This window comes from Microtus oregoni, unplaced genomic scaffold (genome assembly GCF_018167655.1).
Source record: "Microtus oregoni isolate MIOR12 unplaced genomic scaffold, Mior012 000002F_ref0000024, whole genome shotgun sequence".
NCBI classification, from domain to species: Eukaryota; Metazoa; Chordata; class Mammalia; order Rodentia; family Cricetidae; genus Microtus; species Microtus oregoni.
In genome coordinates this window covers 49,035,446-49,061,623 of record NW_024543061.1, presented here as the reverse complement: position 1 = coordinate 49,061,623, position 26,178 = coordinate 49,035,446, and the positions used below count along the sequence as shown (strand labels likewise).

At 42.2% G+C, this 26,178-nt stretch overlaps 1 protein-coding gene across 1 annotated transcript in view; it reads left to right on the top strand.

Annotated features, from left to right (window-relative positions):
• The first annotated feature begins 20,877 nt into the window (after positions 1 to 20,877).
• Positions 20,878 to 26,178, top strand: part of Sumf1 (sulfatase modifying factor 1) — an 84,110-nt gene continuing 78,809 nt past the window's right edge. Inside the window, exon 1 of the mRNA XM_041637277.1 lies at positions 20,878 to 21,146. Within this exon, the coding sequence (XP_041493211.1) occupies positions 20,883 to 21,146 (264 nt within the window). The 5' untranslated portion in view covers positions 20,878 to 20,882. The remainder of the gene's footprint in view (positions 21,147 to 26,178) is intronic.

The window sequence follows — 26,178 nt, the reverse complement described above, 5'->3', positions numbered from 1 at the left end:
CCAACTTGGCTGAACTCGAAGATCCTTTCCACCCTTCCCAGTACTGGGATTGCAAGCATATGCCCCTGTAGCTGTCGAAGCTCAACTTTATACAAGAATTCAGGAATCTCTGTTGTGAAAAAGCACATATTTTTTTCAAAAAAATCAATTATTTTGCAGCTTCTGGGGAACTAATATATTTAGATTAGATTTTCACAAAGTGAAGTTCCATGGTACCTGAAACTCAATCTCAAATGTTTCACAATTATGTAACCTAAAAATATTACACATTTCTTTCTTTCTTTCTTTTTTTTTTTTTGAGACAGGGTTTCTCTGTGGTTTTGGAGCCTGTCCTGGAACTAGCTCTTGTAGACCAGGCTGGTCTAGAACTCACAGAGATCCACCTGCCTCTGCCTCCCAATCTGCTGGGATTAAAGGCATGCGCCACCACCGCCCAGCTACACATTTCTTTATTTATAGTTATTTAACTTACTAAAAGCTATGACAAAAACCCTATATGAATATTTATAGATAGTTGATTGTCTTTTTTGATACATTTGCAGTTATGTAGGAGAAGATTGCATTTCAATAGATTGTTGAAAAATATATATGAACTAGCAATAACTAGCAATTTCCATGCCAATAGTCTCCAAGCTTTGAGTAATTCTACATATTTCAGGATAGCTTTCTGAAGACTTTTCCAAATCAAGACCTGCCCTTTTCTGAAAAGAAACACAGGATAGAAAACTTAAGAATTTTTGCAGACCTCAATAAATATAATCACTAACCCAGGTATTAAATTTTACTTAATTCAGTCACCAATCAAGTGAAACCAGCAACTTTTCTCACTTCCTGTCCTGTGTTAGTATATCCAGATTTAAGTAAATCAACTACTTGCTTTCATTCCCAATTTATTACCTTCCCAGATTTTAAGTCCTGTTTTTAAGTCCACATTTTAAGTCTAATAGTGGGTAAAGGCTTTGATTAACTTGTATGCTGATAGAGTACTTTAGGACCATGTTTCACAATAAGGGTCATTTCGGTAGAAACAGCCCAGAGCAGTAGTGCTAAGGGTGTAGGGCTCAGTTCATTAGTGCTGGACTATCAATCAGTACTGAATAAGTAGTTTCCTGTTTTACCGTGTGCTCTGTGGGGCACTGGGGGCTATGGAAGACAATGGAACTCGAAGAGCTTTTGCTGTCTGCCTTTTTGTTCATCACAACCTTCCTTCCAGAGGAATTTCTTCATGTGGTTTAGAGGACAATAACCAGGAAGGCTGGCTCCATTTAACCCACAAGCTAGACACCCCTGGGCTTTCACCCCTACCCTTCTGGGTTTCCTTCCAGGGGCAGACTGCAGAGTGTGCAGCTGTGGCCTAGAAAGCAGCCCAGTTGCCGACAAGCCCTCAGCCGTCCTCAGTTACTTACCTCCAGAGCCACCTGTCAGTTCAAGCAACAGTGTTTCTTCGTTTACATATTACATATTACCAAGATGGTCCGAAGTCACTGAACCGTTTCTATTGACTTTAATACAGCATATGAAGGAGTCGTTCTGAGTGGTTTCGGTCCATTTTCCTTTCAAAACCAGCCCTTGCTTTTGTTTTGTTCTCTGTGTATAAATACTTGATGTTACCTTCTTGGAGGATGAAGAAAAAAGGGAAGCAGGAGAGGAGGAGGCAGATTGAGGAGAAGGAAAGTGAATCTATTTAAAGATAGTCTAAGCCGACTCTCTTACTGTCCCCTCTGGTGTGTGTACACACGTGTCTCTGTCTCTGTCTCTTTCTCTCTCTCTCTCCCTCCCCCTCTCTTTCTTTCTCTCTCCTTTAATAAATGTTTAGCTTTATGTGTAAAAAAAAAAAAAGATAGTCTAAGCCTCTCTCCGTATTTGGGAAACTTTAAGAAACAGAATAGATCCCCTATACCAAACGAGTAGTTATTCTGTAAACAAAAACGTTTTAAATAAGCCTATGATACTTTTATCAATAAAAGGCTACTTAAAAGAAAATGATTGTTTTCAGAAAAATTTTACTCCTAGAAAAAGCAAGGCCTTTTCTACCAAGATTCTCTCTTTTGTCCATGAGAGAGAAAACATTACAACACAGAATGGAAAGATTCCACTTAGTAGTAAGTAAATGTATTTGGCCTTTAAGACGAAAGATTCTGGTAAGATGTTACTAATTATTTTAACTTTCAACTGGTGTGTAATCGGATGGTTGTTTGGCCTTCAGAAAACGTGTATGTGTGTCTGGTTTGGGTTTAGGAAGTAGGAGGAACAGAATAAAAAAATCTTGCTGTTTCATTAACCGTCTGTCCTTGCTTCCGACTTTTTATTTTTTTAGACCGTGCTCACCCTGACCCCAAATCAGTATTAGAAAGTAGGTTCTCACATTAAATTAACCTTTATTTCTCCTCTGCTTCACTTATTTTCAGAGCATATCACAAGGGAAGAGGCACCAATATTGAAAGGAAAAGGAGGGGGGACCTGCTAACCTATTTTCAAACTATGTTTTGAACGAATAATATGTCTGGTGAAATGTCACTCCATCTACGAAGTAAAGAAAATAAAACTCCATATGTTTATGGAAAAATGCCCAATGCCCAAGTAAATTTGATTAACATCAGCCATTAAATGACAAGTCTCATTTTACGTTTTTATTTCTTTTACAAATGAAGAAGAAGCAGAAAAATCTTGAGATGGAGGAATATAGAATGTATTTTAAAGGTTTATTGGCAGAGGGGCTCATGGTCTTCTAGAATTCTCCAGAAAAGCTGAAGCGTGGTTGGGAGGTACTGAAGACTTCACGCTCATAAGATGGGATGCACTTTTTGAGGCATGTGTTTGGCAAATAGCAGCACTCACAAAGCACACAATGAAGAGCTCTGAGTGGAACTTAGGATGTATGAGCAAGTAGAACTTAAAATGACTTCTGGACTTTTCTCTTTCAGTCCCCTGTCCTAACACCATGTCTGCTATGTAGGGGATCCTTGTTGTATACATGTTTTTTAAAGACCTGGAGTCAACTTATTTCTTAGCACCATTTATCTGCATGGAGTATCCGTGTCTCTAAAGTTCAGACAAGGTGACAATGCGGGTCCCTGAAAATTTTAAACAGGCTAGTTAGTGATGGTTCTTTAACATTGAACAATGTGTGTTAAGACAAATTTGTTCATTTTAAATAATTGTTGATTTAAGATACAGCCTATAGCCGGGCGGTGGTGGCGCACGCCTGTAATCCCAGCACTCAGGAGGCAGAGGCAGGCGGATCTCTGTGAGTTCGAGACCAGCCTGGTCTACAGAGCTAGTTCCAGGACAGGCTCCAAAACCACAGAGAAACCTTGTCTCGAAAAAACCAAAAAAAAAAAAAAAAAAAAAAAAGATACAGCCTATAGTACTACGTCATTTGTATCCTAGACAGGTCAGAACTGAGAAGCCTCACACACAGAAGTAAAGAGGAGCCAAAATGCCTGGTATTTTCATTTCTAGATGTCTACCTGAGAGAAACGAAAGCTTGGCAGAGTGGCAGTTACATAAGAGCTTGTAAGTGAATGTTCACTGCAACATTAGTCAGAATAGACAAAAAGTGGGAATGATCCAAATGTCCACTTGGGTCTCCATGCGCTCTCTCTCTCTCTCTCTCTCTCTCTCTCTCTCTCTCTCTTCTGTATTTTTTATTTATGTGTATGTGTGTGTGTGCATTATTTTATGCGCACCACAGGTGTGCATGAGCCCACAAAAGCCAGAGGAGGGCATTGAATTCCCTGGATTTGGAGTTACAGGCTTTGTGAGCCATCTTGTGGGTGCTGGGAACTAAACTCAGGTCCTTTGCAAGAACAGTAAGCATTCTTACCTGCTGTCATCCTTTCTGGCCTCAGCCTTTATCCTCTTACCTGTCCACACGCAGTATCATCATTATATTTCCCTTCCTTGGACTCTTGATCGTCCTGCATTCCCATCTCAAGTGCTGAAATTACAGGCATGCCCACCATGCCCAGTTTTATTCAATGGGGGGATGGAATCCCTAGCTATTTTTTCATGCTGGGCTAACACTCTCCCAACTGTAATCTGACCTTCTTTTAGCCATCAGCCCCTAAATAATAACACAAAACATATTGTTAATTATGAAAGCTTGACTTTTAGCTTAGGCTTCTTCACAACTAGCTCTTACAATTGAAATCAACCTATTTCTATTAATCTACATTCGGCCACATGGCTTTTTACCTCCCCTTCATTAGGTTTGTCTGACTTGCTCCATGTCTTGCTGGCGTTTCCCAAGGGACTCAGATTCCTCTCCAGTTCCTCTCTCTCCCTGAAAGTCTGGATTATTCTACCTAGCAGAATGTCCTCCTGATCTAGTCATGTTGTATCAAATGGCATTGCTACATTGCAGTGTAGCAATTGCATCCTTTTTAATTGCTAAGTAATATCCCACTGCAAGTATGTGTCACTTTTTTTTTCTCCATTCATTTATGTTGGGTATTAAATGTGATTACAAATCTTGTCTGTTGTGACTAATGCTACAATAAACATAGCAGTGCAGATATCTTCTTTACATTTTCATTTTCATTTCATTTCAATGTCTCTGTGTGTGTGCGTGCGTGTGTGTGTGTGTGTGTGTGTGTGTGTGTGGTGTGTTGCATTCCAGACACAGAGCACATGTAGAGATCAGAAGGCAACCTTCAGCAGTAGGTTCTCTCCTTCTGCCACTTAGATCCTGGGACTCAAACTCATGTTGTTAGACACATCAGCAGCAAGCACGCTTATTTACCTACTCTGCCATCCCACCAGCCCTTGCAGGTCTGTTTCCAATAAACTTATTTCATTTCCTTTGGATATATGGCAGGTTCTTAGAATGCTAAATTCTGTAGTAATTGTAGTGTTGACGTGTTTAAAAATGTTTTTAACCTTTCTTTTTGTCTTATGTGTATGGATGTTCTGCCTACCTATATGTCTGCACAGCAAGTGCATGCAGGACCCACAGAGGCCAGCAAAGGATGTTGTTGGATTTCCCTCTGGAAAAGCAACCAGTGCTCTTAAACACTGAGACATTTTCTAGACTCCTGGTTTTTTTTTTTTTTTAAAGTATGTGTAACATGTTTGTTAATACTTCGAGGTTTGTTTTTGAAGAAACTTCTTATGGTTTCCAAATAGCTATGCTAATTTATATGCCTAACGATGGAGGCTAAGAGTCCCTCTCTCTTCCCAGGCCTGACCAGTATTTGGTATTTCCTATCTTTCCAAGGCAGTTGTTTGATCTGATCACTGTGAGTGACATCTTGCTAAAGTCTCAAGTCTTCAGCTTTGTGTTACCTTGCTGAAAAGTGGTTTGCTTTTTCGTGACAGGGTTTGACTGTGTAAGTGGAACTCAGCCAAAGTCACAGAGATCCACCTGCCTCTGCCTCCTCGGAGCTGGAACTAAAGGTGTGCCCCACCATGTCTGGCTGAACTGAAGGTGTGCCCCACCATGTCTGAAGAGGATATTCAAGTCAGGGATGTAGCTAGAATCCCAGAACTCAGGGAAGACTAGGGAGGAGGGTCCTGAGTTCAAGGCCAGTCTTGCCAAAATACTGTCTCAAAAGAATGAAAAAATACTCAACAATTAAAATGTTAGAAATTTCAGTAATTCTACTCTACCTATTTTTTTTTTCCAATAAAATTTGAAAAAGCTAGCATATAGGGGCTGGGGTGATAGCTCATTGGATAAAGTGCTGGCCTGGTAAGCTCAGAGATTTAAATATTATCCCCAGAATCCACATAAAAAATTCAGTTAGGTAGCACATATTTATAAATACAGCCCTAGGGGTAAAGACAGGAGGATCCCTGGGCCAGGAGCTCAGGCAGCTTAGTCTACTGTGAGATTTTTCAAGACAAAGACAGACCCTGTTTCATAAAAAAACAAACAAAGAACAGAGCCTGAGGAAAGACACCAGAGGTTGTTCCGTGCCCTCCCCACTACATTCACACAGGAACAATCCACAAAAGAACTGCACCCTCGAACATGCAGACACACACACAAATGCATGCACACACACACACACACACACACACACACACACACACACACACCGTGTTGGAATGAATAGCCAAGCTTGGGCTCAGTTCATCAGCTCTCAGACCACTGGAAATCTGAACTACTAAACTGACTTCCCAGCCCTTCCGGTTCTGCCCATTGGCTCTTGGTTATTCTCCCCCAAAACAGAAAATGGGATTAACGTTCTGATGCTGCTTTTATCGCTGCATTGCTATTATCACATTGTAATGAATCGGCCTTTCTATTATAGGAGCATTTTATCCCCCTGACATATTTGCTTGTCCATCAGTATGGCCAGTCCTCACCATGAAAACTTTCCGCGAGGGATCACAGGAACATTCTTCTTTCCCAGTGACCCAGACAAAGAATTCCTCACAGTCATAAGAAAAGAGAGTCTTCGCAGGGTGGCGTCTTTTTTTGTTCACATAATGGTGATATCAATTTATTTTTTAATTCTCGAACAGGAAAGCAAAGAGAGACCAAACCCAGACTTTCTTGCTAGATTTCCCAAAGGAGTGTGGCACAGTTCCTTTTTCTTCTCTGCAATTATGTTCAGATTAATTTGCTCCTGGCCCAGTTGACGTCTATTCATTTCTGCAGTCATTGCATCACACCCCAAAAGAGCTTCCTCTTTCTATTGTTGGACAAGTTTTCACAAAATAGTTAAAAACTTTCTGCTTCCTCTTTATTCAGCAGCATGTGTCAAGCATTTTCTCCAGACTCTTTCCTCTGGCGTCTCCCTGAGGAAATTGAAGTGACAATCCATTACGGGCAGAGTGTTCTGACTTGTGGGGAGGAACAGACAGGGAGGGCACATTTACTAACTGTCTTTGGCATGCCAGATGGCAGTGCATCTAAGGCCTTTTAGGGTTCTTATACTAAGTGATTTTTTATCGGTCATATCAACACATCACACTAGAGATCATTTATTTTAAATTTTATTTTTATTGTGTGTGTGTGCGTGCACACATGCCACAGCAAGTGTGCCAAGGGTCAGAGAACAACCTTGTAGAGTGGGTTTTTTCCTTCCACTATTATATGGGTTCCAGGGATCTAACTCGGGCTATCATGCATTCACGGTAAGTGCCTTTACCGACTGAGCCATCTTGCCAGCCACAGAAACAATGTATTAAGGACTCACAGTTTGCTAAGCATTCCATATAGATCACCTTGCTGAATCTTATCAATATCCTCATAGATGGGTTTATTACCTTCTTTGGTAGATAGCGAACTTAAGTTCTAAATTTCAAAAAAAATGCTTAAGATGATTCAATTGAAAGAGTGATGATTGATTGACTCCTGAGGAATACCCTGGGTTCTCACAGTGCGGCCCTCAGATCAGCAGCCTCAGCATGGCCTGTCACCCAGGAAATTGCTAGAAATGCAAATTCTCTACTGTACTTCAGATAGATGGAGTCAGAATTCCCAAGCCAAGGGTGCCAGGTGGGAAGCAATCTCTGTTTTAACCTGTCCTGCAGGTATCTCTGATGGATGCTAGCATCAAAAACTCAACTGTGCTTTGCTCTCTACATACAAAGGCATCACACTTGTTATTAGGAAACTGTGAAGACCACCTGGGAAATGACTTCAGAAATTTCGGCTGAATGGCCAGGAACTGGAGAGAGCCTGTGGCTTTCTACTGTGGCATAATCCTTTCTTATTCTATAAAGATTTATCACTTGAATTGGCTTAATAAAATGCTGACTGGTCAGTATCTGGAGGGAAATATAGGCAAGACAACCAAACTAAGGATGCTGGGGTGATGATGAGTTACCAGACAGACACAGAATGAGTCAGACATACAAAATGGGATAAAGATAAAAGCCACATGGCAGAATGTAGATTAATAAAAATTGGTTAATTTAAGTTGTAAAAGCTAACTAGTAATAATCCTGAGCTACTGGCCAATGATTTATAATTAATATGAAGCCTCTGTGTGTTTATTTGGGAACAGCTGGTGGGAAAGAAACATCTGCCAATAGCTTTGTGTTTCTCAGCAAGATTCCTGAAATATCTCATGGTTTATGAGATTCTTCCATGAAGTTTACAGGAGCTGGGCAGTTGATATTCTTCTAAATTCCCCTAAATAGCTGGTATCTGAGTTAGACTCTGTCTGGTCCCTAGCTGGTTGTTTCTACTAGCACCCCATGCAAGATCACTCTCATAGTTTCGGTGGAGGAGGGAGAGCAGAGAGAGAGGGTGGGGATCAGAGTCCCTCCCAGTGTGTATAAGTTGTCTCATTCTTTCAAGGATGCAGTGCAATGGTGAACTGTGCACCCGCTGGCCTTTGCCTGTGAATTCAGTCCTCACCCTGTAAGATGTTAGAACTGAAATGTACATTTGGCCTAATCCCCCCTTGTTGTACAAAGGATCACACACCAAGTAACATTCACAAATACAAATGTATTATTTTAAAGTTCCATGGAACAGAAATATAACATGGATTTTATTGGGATAAATTCAAAGCTTTAGCAAGGCTGTGTTTCCTTCTGGGGCTCTTGAGAAGAATCTGTTTTTTTTTTTTTTTGGTTGTTTTCTTTTGCTTTCCAGCTTATAGCAGCCACATTCTTTGGCTTTTTTCAGAACCAACAATGTTGTAGGCCATTGTCTATTTTTTCATAGTCATTTATCTTTCTAGACACAGTTTGAACATTTGTGATGATATTAGGGAATCCAACTTAATGCCTTTGTCTCGGGTGTTTAACTTAAATATACCTATACAGAGGAGGCTCTGGAGGTCACAAGCCTTTGAGAGAGCTACCAGTTCCTTAGAAGCCCGCAGCCTGAGTAGGTCTGGGCCCACAAGCCCCATCCCAGCTCTTCAGAACTTGCCTCTACTGGTTGTTCTGCCACCTCCACCTCTGGAAAGCCAAGAACATGGTCCCAGAAATTCCTTGTTGAAGGTCCAGACAAGGCATGACAGGTGGGCCAGCTAACTCCCAAGATTTGGAAACCAGAGTTCCAACTCTTCCTAAGAACCTGTCTCCTAAGCAGGAGAAGCCACAGTCACCTGGTGTCCCGGGGCTGACCCACCCACTTCATGAGGTCCCCTGTCAAAACTGGCTATGGGAGTCTGAATGTGAACAAATGGAGAGAGAGAGGAACCAGTCCTGAGTATTATGGAAGTGCCTGATGCCTAAGGCGACAGGAGGCAGGACATTCCATGCAGAACCTACACCCTCAGCCCAGAAACTGGGCCCAGCCTGCTCTGGAGAAGCCAAGAACCTGGGGGCCAGGAAAAGCATCCGAACTTGGCACTGGCATCAGATGAGCTTTTAAAGCCAACATAGCAGTTGGGTTTGATTTCCTTGCATTCACCTGTGTAATACATCCTCCTGAAAACCAAAATAAATAAATAAAATAGAATAAATAAATACACCTTCAAAGTTCCTTTTGCCAATCAAAGTCATGTACTTTCAAGTTCTAGAAAACAGAATGTGGACATCCCTTGGGAGGGGGATTACCCTGCTTACCAGAATCTTTTCTCTATTAATAGGCAACTTTTTATTTGAGTAACTATATTTTCAAATTGCAAGGCATCATAGCAAAAAAAAAAAAACTGAGTTCATATAACCTTTGCCGACAAGAGAAATATGGAGAGTCATTTTTCATTTTCATAAGACCAATTACTAAAGTAAGTATCTGTATTTGTATGTCTGTGAAGAGACACATTGACCAAGGCAACTCTCATGAAATAAAGCATTTAATTGGGGGTTTGGTTATGGTTTCAGAGGTTTAGTTCATTGTCATCATGGTGGGAAGCATGGTAGCACACATGGTGCTGGAACAATAGCTGAGAATTCCATCCTGTTCTGGAGAGAGAGAGAGAGAGAGAGAGAGAGAGAGAGAGAGAGAGAGAGGAGAGAGACTCTGGACTTACCATAGGCCTCTGAAACCTCAAAGCCTACCTCTAGTGACATGGTTCCTCCAACAAGGCCACACCTTCTAATCCCTATAATCCTTTCAAATAGTGCCACTTCCTGGTTACTAAGCAATTAAATATATGAGCCTATGGGGGTCATTTGTATTCATACCACCACAATATCTGTATATAAAATGATTTTTGAGAGTAAATGGAGTGCTAATATAGCATAGGTATCCATAGCTTGAACGATTACAGAAATCCTGAGATTATCTCAGAAACAAATTATACTCCAGGTATGTGAATGCAGTGTCTGATGAGACCAGAAGAGGGTGCTAGATTTCCCAAGAACTGCAGTGACTGGCTGTGAGCCATTCCAATGGGTCTAGGAAATGAATGTGGTTCCTCTGGAAGAGTAGAACTTGCTTTTAACTGTTGAACCATCTAACTATCCCCCCCCCCCCCCCGCAACTTTGACTTACTTGATATAGGGTCTTGTCTTGGTTAGCTGGTTTTTTTTGTTTTGTTTTGTTTTGTTTTGTCAACTTGATACAAGCTAGAGTCATCTGGGAAGAAGAACCTCCATTGAGAAAATAGATTAGGCGGCACACCATGGGAGTACATTTCTCCATGGCCTCTGCTTCAGTTTCTGCCTCCAGGTTCCTGTCTTGTATTTCTTCCCTGACTTCCATTCATGATGAACTGTGATTGTGAAGTGTAATCTACATAAATCATTCCCTCCCCAAGTTGCATTTGTCGTGGCATATTTTTCAAAAAAAAAAAAAACCCTAAGACAGGTCTTATGTATCCCTGACTGACTCTAAGCTTATTATATAACTGAAGATGACTTTGAACTCTGTTCCTCCTCCTGGTTCCACATCCCAGTGCAGAAGTTACAGCCTCTATCTCATGATCACTGGGATTACGGGTTTGCATCACTAAGCCTCGCTCAGCTAGTTTATTTCTCTTCTCATACTTGTATATTTGACCTCAATAAAGTAGTACAAGGAAGCAGACACAGGCAGGAAACAGGGTTACACAAGTTTAATGAGCAAACTTAATCTGATCTTTGCCTCCATCTCTTTCTACTCCACAAGGTAAGACAGTTCCAAGCAAACTTCTGGGCCCACAAGCTGTGGTCACATATGCTAGTAAATCAAAGAAGGATTGTAAGAACTGGAGGTTCATTGTATGTTTGGCATTGGCTGATCTTGGGGCTGCAATGGGCAATAGCAGCTCTCAAAGATGCTTGTTGTAAAAGGAATGGCAGGCTGCGTTCCCGCTGCCTGGCTCCCACCCGCCTGGCTAGCTTATACCCCGAAATAACAACACACAAATTGTATTCATTTAAACACTGCCTGGCCCATTAGTTTTAGCCTCTTATTGGCTAACTCTCACATATTGATTCAACCTATTTCTAACAATCTGTATCACCACTTGACCATGGCCTACCAGCATCAGTCTAACCAGTGTCCATCTTGGAGAGAGCCATGGCATCTGCCTGATTCTGCTTTCTTTCTCCCAGCATTCTGTCCAGTCTACTCTGCCTACCTAATTTTCTGCCCTATCAAAAAGCCAAGGCAGTTTTCTTTATTCAACCAATGAAAGCGACACATAGAAAGAAGATCCTCCTACACCAGATGCTCTTGTGGTGTACTTGGAAATTTTCATGGCTGATGCATAGTTTTCATAGCAGTATCTTGACATTTCATTTTCTAAACAAATGGGTACCAAAAGTCAAACTGCTGCTGTGGGAACATCCAGGATAACCATCTGTCTCCTCCTTATTGAGCACTCATGCCCGGAAAAGTCAGGCCCCATTCTTATCAAAGCTAAGGCCTTAAAGAGACCTGCTATGATGATTTCCAAATGTACATAAAACATCTTTTCCTTAGTTTTCATTTCTTTTGGTACCATCCTGGTTCTCATTTTTCTCTTCAATCACTACTGTCCAGAAACACCAGGAAGATAAAAAGATGGCAAGTTCAGACAAGGATAATTCTAGGTTGTATTGGAGTTTTCAGTTGTGTGCCTCCATGCCTCCAACTATGTGAAGAGAAAAATGCCTCTCCCAGCACAGAATCCAAGACCAGCACTGCAAACCAATTCTGTGAAAGGGGTTTCTAATAGATGGGAATCACCAGTGTCGGTGGCACAGGAGACCTTGTGACAAATGTGACTTCTTGGGACCTGCTTCAGATTTACAGAACAATGCTTTTAAACAGTCTCTAAGTGAGCCTAATGAAAGCTACTTGTTCTCTTGACCTAATTGCAACAGACTGGACCAGAGATGGCTTTCCCACTCAAGTGCAGCCAAACCACAGGCTCCCCTTTGAGCTTACAATGTGTTGTGGTGTGAGGAAGAGAAGCAAACCAGGCTTCCCCTTGCAGCAGCTAAATAAGGAAATTGATACCTTGAGCATTACTGTAATAAAAAGGAGTAGAGGCTAAGTGGGGCCACAAAGGTCATGAGCTTGTTTGAAACAGGAACTGCAAGTAGACACTATGAAGCTAAATACATTTTTAATGCGAAAGTATACAGGGAGATACAGAGTTTAGCGAAATGGGGAGTGAAGCAGAGAGGCAGCCATGTGGAGCTGAAGAGCACCTGCTGTGATGGTCTATGGAGCTGGTACACTCTATAGCAGCCCCTGTTCAAAGTTATGTTTTTCACAGGGTGCCAGTTCCCTATGCAAAACTTTTGTCTTTGCTTGTGGTGTTGAGGCTTGAACCAGGACTTTGAACATCCTGGGCAAACACCCTAGCATCTAACCATAACCGCTGCTCTGAAATCTAACCATTTGAAGTAATGGAATTTTTATCTCTTCATCTAGGCTCCTTGATTTACTCTCATTGGCCAGTATTTGGGAGACTGAGGTGGAAGAGTTCAGAGTTCCTGGGCTACATAGTGGGGCCTAAGAAACTCACAAAGTTTTAAAAATCAAAGAGTCCTGTAGGTCATGGAATTATAAAGTGGAGGAGGGGAGCAGTGGAACAGGAAGGGTTAAATGGAATGGGATCTGAGGGACAGGTAGAAGAAGCAATGTGGAAAGCATAGCACTGAAGCCCTTTTGAAAAACCCATGTGGAAATCTACTACTAGAAGATATTTCCTAAAATATATGTATGTATAAAAGAGTTTGAGTGGAGTTACCATATAGTGGGGGGATAATACCCCAACTAGATACCACACACTATCAAATAAAACCCCCAGTACCAGAAGTGGGCTACCTCTCTCTGAGGTGTTGGCTAATGGGGTCTTATCAATCCCCAACGATTACCAGCTACTGCCATTGATCTTGGTTGCCCTTTAGAAATTAATGCTAAGACCATATTGCTGAAGACCTCTCGTATTTACTGAGTTATAAACATAACTGTGTTATCTGAAAGGTTATTCTTTACTGACTAGTTTTATAGCATTGGAAGGTATTATGCACACTACTGGAGGGAGAAAAATATCACCAAACTTTGAACATTATGAGCTATAATAACAATCTGCCTACCAAGATATGCCCACTGATGCATAAATGTCTTGGGAGTAACCAACAACTTTCTGTTTGGATTTAAGACCTGTTACACTAAATGAAATTTATATCTGGCACTGTTTACAAGGCCAAGAACCTGTGGATAGACAGGTCAAAGGTCCTAGGGAAAACTTACTATTATTATTCTACCAAATGGACACAATATTACGATGATCTTTAGTGACTTCTTGTTGTACCCATAGCTCAGTGTATCTTCCAACCCTCACCAGAGAAGCTTCGTGTAGCAGATGCCAATTACCACAGTGAGTCACAACTGACCAATGTACAGAGAGGAAAAGACTTCAACGGGCTTATCTCTAAACAGGAGGTCTGTATCAAACCCCTCCCCTAATTACTCAGGGATCTTTATGGAAGAGGGGGTACAAAGATTATAAGAGCCAGAGGTGGGGGGTGAATTAAAGGAAGCAGTGCTTTCTGGGTGCAACAGGGCAGTTGCGAATATGAACTCACAACAACACTGCAACGTGAAGAAGACATGCGCAAGCTCACCCAGCAACTGTTGGAAGAAGATATGGAGATCCACAGCTAAACACTGGGCCGAGTCTAGTCATAGAGAGGGAGGAGGGATTATATGAGCAAAGGGGTCAAGACCATGATGGGGAAACCCACAGAAACAACTGATCTGAGCTATTAGGAGCTCACTCACTCCAAAATGACAACTGGGGACCTGCATGGCACCAAATTAGACTTTCTGAATGTGGATGACAATTGTGTGTCTTGGGCAGTTTGTGGGTCCACTGGCAGTGGAAGCAGTATTTATCCCTAGTGCATGGACTGGCTTCTTGAAGCCCAGAGCCTATGGAGGAATACCTTGCTCAGCCCAGATACAGGGGAGAGGGCCGTGGTCCTGTCTTGAAGTGATGTGACAGACTTTGTTGACTCCATGTGAGGCCTCACACTCTCTGAGGAGTGGATGAGGGGTGGAGTCAGGAGAAGGTGGGGGGAGCAGGAGGAGGGGAGAGGAGAAGGAACTGAGATTGATATGTAAAATAAAAAAAAATGGTTTTAAACAAATTAAAAAATAAAGAACCCACACTGTCACAGCTGATGGCGAAAGTGATAGGAGAATTCAGATGGTATAGATAGTTTTGGGAAACACATATCCAAAGGAAAAAAATGTATACAGGAAGCATAAACATGATCCATTAAAAGTAAAATTCTAAACAAATATAATGTATATCATCTGAAGTGTAGTTTATTTTGAGATTTATTTTTAATTTTGTATATGTGTGCCTCATGTGTGGGCATATGCAGGTGAGTACAAGTGCCCGTAGAGACCAAAAGAGGTTATTAGATCCCCTGGAGTTTGAGTTACATATACCTGTGATAGCCACTTGATATAGACACTGAGAATCAATGTCGTAAGAGCAGTACACACTCTTAACTCCTGAGCCATCTCTCCAGGATATTTTTCACTGTATAAAGTCTTAAGCTGGTGTTTTTTCTTGCTTGCAACACCTTCAACTAACATTACCTCTTGAATGCTTGCAGAATGCCGAGTAGACTACTCACACAAAACATAGTGTTGAACCAGCAGACCCATTTCTCCGTGAGGAGGTGAGGGTTAAGCTACAACAATGGTAAGCTTGTCCCATACCAACTGGAAGAAGCTGGTCTATTAAGGGGAAGGATGAATTATTGCAAGTGCACATGAAAGACTGGCTTAGAGGCTGTCTTAAGTCCCTGTTGCTACAGCGAGTACCAAAATTTGATACTTCATAAACAAAGGGGATTTATTTAGCTCACTGTTTCCAGAGCCAACATGTAAACATAGATTCTCCCTAAGATGCAGCAGTCTCCATCCTTGTACAACCCCAAGGGGCTGGCAGGATAACTCAGCAAGGGAAGGTGCTTGTCACACAAGCCTGACAGCCTGAGTTTGATCCCCTGATTCTAGAAAGGAGTGGGACTGATTCATCCAAGCTTTCCTAGGACCTCTACACACATGCCATGGTACCTGTGTTTCTGTCACTACACTAATAAAATTTACCCAAAGCCCCATCTGTCAGTCAGTGCTGAGGATCCTTCTTGACTGTATTACAACATAGCAAAGAGGGACGGGAAACAGTCACGAGCAGAAAGAATCAAATGAAGAGAGTGGTTTTGATTCATAATCACCCAGTCTAGCAGAAACACTACTTCCTTGCAAGAGCAAAACCTACCAAGTTTCACCAGATCTCTCATCCAACAGGTTCCACATGGTGACCAAGCTTCCATCTCATGAGTCTTTAGGATATAGACTACCCAAAGTGTGGTTGAGGTGGATCTCTGTAGAGAGAACCGTCTATTAGGGGCCATCTATAAGGGTGTGTCCCCGAATATGCATTCAACCAGAGCCTCTGCATGATACTCTGTTCTCTAGTGGGAAGCATACATAACTTCAGGAAGCAATATAATAGGTTCACTAATTTTCACTTCTATTAACCCATTAGGAATTCTGTTCATTCTACCACCTCTGCTACTATAGAGTCTGTAGAGTTGAAGGCCCTCGTCTCCAGCATAGTGTTCTGTATCTGTCGACCTAGCAAGCATATCGATTAACTTCATCCCATGCTGCCATTATGGCATGTGATGATTTGAATATTTGGTCCAGAGTTGATGGAACTGTTTAGGGATGTTATTGAACTTTTAGGCTTTGCTGGATCAAGTAGATCACTGGGGGAGGCTTTGAGAGCTTATAGCTTTGCCTCATGTCTGTTTCCTGTGTGTGGATGAAAATGTGATCAGTCGGTTTCCTGTTCCTGCTGCCATGCCATCCTTGGCATTATGGACTCTGGCCCTTTAGAGTTGTAATCCACAATAAATGTTCTTCCTTAAGTTGCGTCTGGCTGTGCTATTTTATCCCAGCAACAGAAGAGTCGCTAATACAGAGCACTGGGGCTTCCTCTCTGTTCGGGGACTAACAAAGAGAAGTGTCTAACTTGTCATGGATAGTAGTCTAACTCAGTGAGAAGAATCGTCAGGGGTCTTCCCAAACAGTGCAGGGGTACCAGCATCACTTATAGTACCGCTGGCGGGATCCTGCATTAATTAGCACTCTCTCAACTGTTATGAACACTCTCTCTTGTTCTTCCCCTTGATCATCGCACAAAGGGCACTTTTAAGACCTGGGTCTTGTCAGATAAGAGGAACAAGGAAGGTCACAGAAATACAGAGGGATCTGATTTCTTATTATTTATTGCCTTAAAGAGGAATGGGTGTTCAAAAAGAAATTCATACAATGAATTAAGAGATGGTGAGTGTTTTGCCTGCATGTATAGAAGGACATCGTGAATGTGTCCTGATGCCCATAGAGGTCAGAGGAGGACACTGGATCTTCTGAAACTGGAGTTACATATAGGTAGGAGCTGACATATGGGTGCTAGGAATCAAATCTTGGGTCCTCTGGAAGAACAGTCAGTACTCTTAGTGGCTGAACCGTTGTTCCAGCCTCTCATGTCTTCATTTTTGTTTTCTTTCTTTGTGTATGTGTGTGATTAACTGAATTTAATTAGAGTTATAGGAATAATCATAAGTGTGTGTGTGTGTGTGTGTGTGTGTGTGTGTGTGTGTGGTAGGTGGAAGTATGCATGCATATGTGAGTGTGTGTGCATGCATGGTGGAGGGAGTCACTGGGGACTGTGTAATTTACCAGATGTTACATCACTTAAGAAAATTACTCTCTCTTCTACATAATTTCGTAATTGCCAATAGCTTCTCAGGGAGGGGGTGGGTCCTAATGAACCCCATGTCCATTCATGATGGAATGTTGAGGGACCCAGTATTGTACAAGTAACCACAAATGCTCTGATTTCTCAGAACTCTTCCCAGTCTCAGGCCCTTACATTCTTTACAACCTTTTTTTCATCCATGTTCTGTGAATAATGTAATTTGATTAGCTTATATCCTTTCTAAGCAGCCAATTTTTAAACAAAAAAACTCTTACTAGTTTAATTATGTATTATTTTCTCAACATTTTGCTTCCCCTTAAGAGAAAGAGCTAATGTTTTATAATGGCTTTATTCGTATATCCAATCATTCAATAAATGTTCACTTTCAATGTTTATTGTGTGCCAGGTCTTTGCTTGATTTTTCTGACACGGTAAACAAACCTGCAAGACCCTTAGCTTCCATGGGACTTACAGCTTAATGATGTGACAGGACCATTGCACTGGCCAGTTTTTATGTCAACTTGACACAAGCTAGGGTCGTTTGGGAAGAGGAAATCTTACTGGAGGAAAAACAATGCCTCCATAGGATTGGCCTGTAGGTAAGACTGAGGGCATTTTTCTTCATTGATGAATGACAGGGCAGGGCCCAGTTTACGTAAGCAGCCCCTCCCTAAACTGGTGGTCCTGGGTTCTATAAGAAAGCAGGTTTAGCCGGGCGGTGGTGGGGCACGCCTTTAATCCCAGCACTTAGGAGGCAGAGGCAGGCGGATCTCTGGGAGTTCGAGGCCAGCCTGGTCTACAAGAGCTAGTTCCGGGATAGGCACCAAAGCTACAGAGAAGCCCTGTCTAGAAAGACCAAAACAATAAAAAAATAAAAAAAGAAAGAAAGCAGGCTTAGCAGACCATGAGCAACCAAGTTGGTAAGCAACACTCCATTATGATCTCTGCATCAGTTCCTGCCTTCAAGTTCCTTCCCTGACTGTCCTCAGAAAGGGACTGTGACATGCAACTGTAAGCTGAAATAAACCCTTTCCTCCCCAATTTGTTTTTGGTCATGGTGTTTCCTCACAGCCACAGAAGCCCAAACCACAAATCAAAGTTCTCTGAGTCACAATCACATGCCAGCACTGAGCTGTTGCAAAAGAAAAGCAAAGATTATCCTTGATTGGGAATACATACAATGTAGAGTGTACACAAAAGCTTTGGTTTGTGTGGTGACCTTTCAGCCTCACCAATTCAAAATAAATGATAATAGTAATAGGTTTCTTGTCAACTGTTTGTTATATCAAAGAAAATAATGTACGAAAGCTTTCGGAAAACTTCTGTGAAACAGTCAACATGGAGGAAAGGACTTTATATTAAAAAATTGAAAAATATGTTAGAATAGTTCAGTATGTGCTTATATACTTATCAATTGGTTACCACAGTTATCAACTGGTGGCCCATCTTGTCCCATCTGGCATTTTTGGGTTGGGGTTAAGGAAGTAAATCCTCAATCTCTGTCTCTCTGTGTCTGTCTCTCTCTCTCTCTCTCTCTCTCTCTCTCTCTCTCTCTCTCACACACACACACACACACACACACACACAGTGTTTCTATATGTATTAATCAGGAAAGGAATCATCTTTTAAATTAAATTTTTATTTCATACGCATTTGAGTTTTGTATATATTGGCGTAAAGTGTGTTGCATGCATGGCTGGTACCCTCAAGGGTACTGGATCCTTTAGAACTGAAGTTATGGATGGTTGCAAGTTGCCATATGAATGAAGGAAACTGAACCTGGATCTATTGGAAGAGCAGACAGTGATTTTAACTACTGCACTATCTTTCTAGCTCTCAAATAAATTAACTCTTTAAGAAAAGACAGCAGAAACCCAGAGAGCCACAATTACCATTATTTCTGCTAACAACCCAAAATCATGGGCTGCAGAGATGGCTCAATGATCAAGAGCATGTGTTACTCTTCTGGAGGACCCAGGTTTGATTCCCAGCATTCATATGGTGGCTCACAGTTATCTATAACTTCAGTTCCAGGAAATATGATTTCTTCTTTTGGCTTCCACAGTCTCTTCCCACTCAAGGCGCACAGACACATAAAATACACAAATAAATAAACATAACTAAAACATATCTTACTTTTGTTTATATAAGGTACATGTATTGGATTTCATTAGTATAATACTATACCTTTGGATTGTTTTTCAGGTTGCTCTCAAGCTCTTGGGCATTACTGACTCTGGCATCCTCCTGTGGAATACCTGATATTAAGAGTAGTTACTATTACATCAAGCCATTGTTGTGTCTATTCTAAGAATCTGTAGATTTCCCCTTTCATCTTTCTTTTCTTTTTGTCTTACAATCTATTTGCTGATGGAACCGTAGAATAGTCACTAGTATACTTTAATATGAGCCAGGTATGGTTGCATAGGTATGTAATACAAGCCCTCTGCAGGACGAGACAGCAGGATCATCAGTTCAAAGCCATCCTGGACTATGTAGCATGACTTTGTCAAAACAAACAACAAAATCCCATGACATCTCCTAAATGCATCGGGATATTAAAGAACTTGTTAAGACACAAGATTTACCTGGGAATGGTAAGGAGTGTACGTCTGTAATCTCATCGCTTGGGAGGCAAAGGAATAAGGATTTCAGAAAGTCTGAGTCCAGCTTGTCTACACAGTAAGTTCCAGATTAGTCAGGACATACATGTGTAGTGTCTTTAAAATAAGCAGTAGAAAGGAGTGTGGGAGACAGGACTGGGCAATGTCCAGCATGCGATAGAAACCTAGGCCCTGCCTAAGCCTGAGACTCCATTCCTTTGAGAAGAGCTAGAGACTAGTGGATCTCCTGGGTTTCCTGGCTTCCAGTTTAGCTCCAAGTTCAGTAAAGACACTGTCTCAAAGGCAGAGAGTAATAGGGCAAAACACCAGATGTCCTCTTCTGGCCTTGGCACACACCCGCCTACTCCTCCTTACCCACACAGACAGAGACAGAGACAAAGAGACAGAGAGTGAACAGATTGCTGCATTCTGCTTCCATTGATTCTGATAAAGTCTTGCATTTCTAGTAAGTTACCAGGTGATGCTCTTGCTGTTGGTCTGTGGTCCCGGCTTTGAGAAAAAGTTTTGTGGTTCGTTTTTACTTTTTCTTTCTTTTCTTTCTTTTTTTTTTGTGGTTTTTCTAGACAGGGTTTCTCTGTAGCTTTGGTGCCTGTCCTGGAACTAGCTCTTGTAGACCAGGCTGTCCTTGAACTCACAGAGATTTGCTTGCCTCTGCCACCACCGCCAGCCCAGAGAAGGGTTGTTGTACACATCCCATAGCCTAGATTTCCTTTACTCTATGCTGTACTGTCCTTTAGCATGTTTATTTTCCTTTTTGGGTACGTTTTACTTGTTTATAAAGGTTAAAACTCATGGTTTATGGTAAGATTTCTTGGGTTTAGATCATACTTGATTTGGGCAGGTCACTTAATTGTTTTGTCATCCCAATACTGCAGAATCATTATGAGGATTAAATAAGTTTTTTTTTTTGTCTTTGTTGTTTTAATAAAGTATTTATTTAATATACTACTAGTGCTTAGCAAATGCTGAATAAAGATGAATATCATTTTTCAACCATGAAGAGACGGGTACATTGTCCGCGGAAGGCCTTGAATATTGTAGAATTTTGTGGTGCTTTGCATACTCTTAACATTAGCTGGAAAGTCCTAGATTAACTACCTGGAAGGGTTCTCAGTCTATTCCTTAACAGTCAAAGCCAGTGCTTGAAGCAGGGCAGGTCACGTGACACAGTCGGTCACATGACTGGCGGAACAACATGGCTGCGCCCGCGCCAGGGCCACCTCTTGGATGCTTCACCGGGCTAGCTCGCGTCTTCTGGCTGCTGGTGCTGGCGTTCGGGGCAGCACGGAGCGAAGAGGCCGGGGCCGGGGATGGCGCGGCGTCCCTCGCGGGCTCGTGCGGCTGCGGAGCGGCCCAGCGGCCAGGGGCCCACGGCAGCTCCGCGGCCGCGCAGCGCTACTCCCGGGAGGCGAACGCCCCGGGCCTGGCCTCGGCCCTGCGACCGCTCGCGCTCACCAAGGTGCGCCTTCCATTCTTCGGGGCGTGTGGGTGCCGCCGGGTTCCGTAATGAGGCCGGATGAGCCAGGGTAGGGGTGATCAGGATGGTCTGGTAAGGGTCTAATCACACCCCAAGTCACACAGCTGAAGATCCCTTTTGACAGGAGTCCCCCTTCTTCCTGCTCCTCCCCAACGGGAGGTGGGCAGGGTTTTGTGGCTGTGTTTATTACTGAGGCTTGAAGAGTGTTGTCCATTCTTTTTGCCCTCTTCCCCCTTCCTCCATCCTGCTCTCCTGGTGTAGAGCTAACAGTTTAAAGTTGGATGAATTCTTAGTTTTTGTTTTAGTACCTGTGGAGACTGAGTCTCCAGCACTGTCTTAAACTCACCTGCAGTCTACTTTCCCAAGAAACCCCTGTAAGTATCTACTTTTACTCTATCCACCTTCCCACGAATCCTGTGCGGTGCATTATCTTCTAGTTCATAGGTGAGGCAACTGAAGCTTCAAGAGTCAAATCTCAGTGCGGGACAAGATCTGGATGGTATACCACCTAGGAGTGATGTCTGTGTGTGGTGGGGCTACATGGGTCTTATGTAGTCAACATAGCTGGTGACATACAGATTAATTTTGCTTGAGGCTTTCATGTTGAGTTCAAGGAATGGAAGGAAGGAAATGGAAATAGAGTCCCCCTAAAAGCATTGTTTATTTCATTTTAATGCACAAAACAAAATTCTAACTGTACCAAATGAATCAAGGTAGCTTAAAGTGAAGAAAGAGAGATTTATGGCTTTTCTATACTCGGGAAGTTCAAGAATGGGCATGCTGATTCAGGGCATCCGTCTGTATCTCCAGGCCCATCTCCTGGCTGTCCCTTAGGCCATTTTATTTTAGTTTGACTCTGTTTCTCCACAACTTCCTGTCTCCCAAACCAGTTGGAAGAGGAAAAGTTCCTTCTTGGTGGCTCCAGGAAAAGTCCCCAGGTAAATTTTGAGCCATGGTCTTGTTCCTAGTTGAATCTTTGTGGTCAGAAGAATGGCAAGATCTGCCAGGTTGTAATACATACACTATTATTACTAAATTGTCATATGCTATTTAAACTCTCTGAGAAATTGGCTCTGGAGGTGAGCCTGGCTGCCCCACATTAACTGAAGCATGTTTGTCTTAAAAGTGTTCTTTAAGATCCCTTATCCCAGGATGGATGAAACATTGTGTTTTTGAACACTGCTCTGAGATACTTACCAAACGGTAGACTCAGCTACTATTTATCCCATGATACAACAAAGCCTGTGGTGGGTGTGGCTAATGGAAAGCCTCCCCCCCCCCCAGGAGAAAACTTTCTGCCTTGGACTTTTTTTTTTTTTTTTTTTTTTTTTTTTTTTGTGGATCAGAGGCTCTAGGTAGTTTTTTGGTGCCTGGGACTTTCCCCGTCAGTCTCTGCTGGATAGTTTTTCTGATCTGATGCTTAAAGGCTTGCTCTTTACCTAATAAACTCCACCCAGCGTAGACCCAAAGCCTGGCTGTCGTCTTCATTGGTTCATGGCACATAATGCATGCAGAACACAGGCCTTTGCCATAGGACGTGTAGTTGAGTCATCCATCTTTGCATGGGTCACATATGTTCATGTGGTTTTGAGAAGGGAGTTTTCAAAGGAGACTTCAGATGCTTCTTGCATGTAGAGGAATAGATGCTGGGTAAGGCAAAACTAGCAGTTGCTCACTGCACTTCATAGTGGTGTGCGGCCTAAACAGTTCTGTGATAATGAAATGATTTTTAACTACCTTATGCTCGAGTCTTTAAAAAATATGTTTATTAAGTTTGTGTGTGCAATTATGTAATTGCTTCCTTGAAGGTCAAGGGACAACTTTAAGGACTCAGTTCTCTATCTACCTTTACATGGGTCCAGGGATTGTATTCAGCTTGCCATGCTCGTGCAATAATTAGCCTCACCCTCTGAACTGTCCCACTAGCCCCTATAGGTCTGTCTTAAGTGGCTGTGGCAGAAACTATGGTGCGCCAGGGGATTTTTAACTCACCTCTAGACACAGGGAAGAATGGATTATTGGATTCTTTTAATTTGGCCCCTGATCCAGAAGAGTGAAATGCCTGGATGTGCGGGATTTCACTAGAATGAACATTTTACATTTGTAGGACAAAGAGTCTGATTAGTATAAGTTAGAAATTGTGATCTACTTAGAGTAGTCTAGAGCTATTTTTATCTCTATCCTTCAGGATGGAAACTTGGCCTATTCAATATTGTCTTTCTCTGTTGGTTAATCAAAGAGGGAAAAGAAATTAGGCCAGGAGTTCACAGTGCAAGCTGTGACGATGGTAGCATTGTTAGCATTCATCTGGGGGAGAAGAGTTTGAGAACTAATTAGGAATTGTAGGAGTCTGTTGGGCACAGTTTCCGTTGGGCTGTGTGTTTGAGCTGAGGGACATGAAGCTCTTCTCCTAGCACGACCTTGTCTTCAGTGAACTTGGTTCTACCCCCTTTCCCCACTTCCTGTAACTCCTTTATGAAACCTTTTCTTGATGGGGGTGGGGCTGATTGTATAACCCAGGCTTACCTTGAATTCATGATATTCTTGCCCATTCAAGGACTGTGATGACAGCATCAAATACGGCTCCCTATGAAACCTTTAGGAGCTCTTAAGACTCGTTTTGAGACTATTTTGACATTATTTTAAATTATGTGCATGTGTGGAATATGCATATGAGTGCATGGCCCATCTCTTCACCCTAGATGGAGAGCTGGTGACAGGCCAGAGAAAGGATGCCACCAAATTCCACCTCAGCGTTACTCATAGGAGCGTGCGTAGGGGTTACTCAGAGGAGCAGAAATGACCCAAGGACAGCTGCATCAAAAAAGTTCACCTCAGCATGGGTGACAGCTCACACAAGTTGGATACTGGAGCACACTGCACAGCCTCTATGCAGTTCATCAGCTTGGAGAGCGTTGTCTGGTGTCTGCTTCTTCCAGACAGATCAGCTCGTCTGAGAGCTTCTCTTAGCCGTTCTTACTGCTTAAGTGTGCTAGGGAGAGAGGGACCTTGTGAATCTGGTTAGTTCAAGGACTTCCATCATCTTTTTTTTTCTTCCTTGGCTTAATGAGTTTCCCTGCAGGAAGGAATGTTTTATCTCCTCCTAAAAGACCCTGTTTTACCTTTTTGTAAACATCCTGTATTGTAAGACGCCTCCTTCCAAGGTGGAAGGTCTTAATCTAGGAGGAAATTGCTACACAACAGGAAGCCAGAAGAGGGTGTCAGATCTCCTGAAGCTGGAGTTACAGGTTGTAAGCCACCTGGCGTGGGTGCTGGGAACTGAACTCTCATCCTCTGAAAGAACAGTATGTGCTCTTAACTGCAGAGCCATCTATCTGGCTTCTATAAGCCTACTCTTGAGACTTTTGTTTGAAATCTTAAGTTTTTCTACTTACTGTTTTTAAAAATCCCACTTTTCTCATAAGGACTGTAGAACCTGTGTCCCAGAAGCTATGGTATTAAGAATAATGGGCAAATCTAGTTTGGCCCCTGAGCCAAGACTGTTACACATTTCACTATGACCCATACATGTAGCTTATGACTGAGACGGTCTTACAAATGAAATGGACTTTTGATCATTTTGCCTATAAATAATTCAAATAGTAGCTTACTTGTCATATTTGTGGTCTTACATGTTCAGTCAGTGAAGATCATTTGCCCTTTGCCGGTGGATCTTGTGCCATGTGGTGTGCTGGAGGTTTAGAGAGAGAAAATTTGTTCATAAGGAGCCTAAGATACTGTAAGGAGAAACATAACAGAAGAGGCTGTGAGGAGAACTCAGTTGGCAAAGCGCTTACTCTGTAAGCACAGAGTTATAGTTTGATCTCCATTGCTCACGTTCGAGCTGGGTGTGGTGCCCTGTAAGCATGGAGCCAGTTTGACCCCTGTTGCCCACGTAGAGAGATGGGTGTGGTACCCTGTCAGCATGAAGTCACAGTTTGATCCTCATTGCCCACATACAGAGCTGGGTGTGGTGCCATGTGATTTTGGTTTCAGCACTGGGGAGACAGAGACAGTAAGATACCTGAGTCTTGTTAATCAGCTGGTCTAATCAAGCTGGTGAGCTCCAGGCCTGAAGATGATACTCAAGGTGGTTCTTTAGTTTTCACAAACACATCTACATGTGTGTGCCTATCTTTACACACACACACATGTGCACACACACATGTGCACACACACGTGCACACATAGACACACATACCTACAAATGTACACACAATCGTACAGGTAAATAAAGCATTTAAAAAGTTAAAAAAGAAAACATATAACTAAGATGACTTGTGTGTTTGTGATTCAGAGAGAGAGAGGAGAGAGAGATATCACAATAGACAGAGATGTCATCAGAGGAAGTAGAGTGAGGTGCCGTAACACAGCTAAGAGAAGGATGTGTGGCAGGAGAAGCCTGAGAAGGAGGTGATCCTTGAACAGTGATATAATTTATAAAGAGACAAGGTGTCTTATAGAATTTATTCAGCGAGTACAAGTAAGAGGTGATAAGTATTAGATTCCGTTGTTTTGGTATTGCACCCTGAAATGTGATGGAAGTCCTGCACAGTTTTGATGGAGGAAGGTCATTTGTTAATTAATAAAGAAAACTGCTTGGCCCTGATAGGACAGAAAATTAGGTAGGTGGAGTAGACAGACAGAATGCTGGGAGAAAGAAGCTGAATCAGTCAGTCGCCATGATTCTCCCACTCCAGACAGACTCAGGTTAAGATCTTTCCTGGTAAGCCAGCTTGTGGTGCTACACAGAATATTAGAAATGGGTTAGATCAATATGTAAGAGCTAGCCAATAAGAGGTTAAAACTAATGGGCCAAGCAGTGTTTAAAAGAATACACTTTCTGTGTAATTATTTCGGGGCATAAGCTAGCCAGCCAGGTGGCTGGGAGCTGGGCAGAACGCAGCCTGCCGCTCCCCGCTACACAGTTTTAAATAAAAAAGTGGGTTTGATAGGCTGATATTTCAGTTTATTGATTAATTAATTAATTTCTTTATGTATTGATTTTGAGACA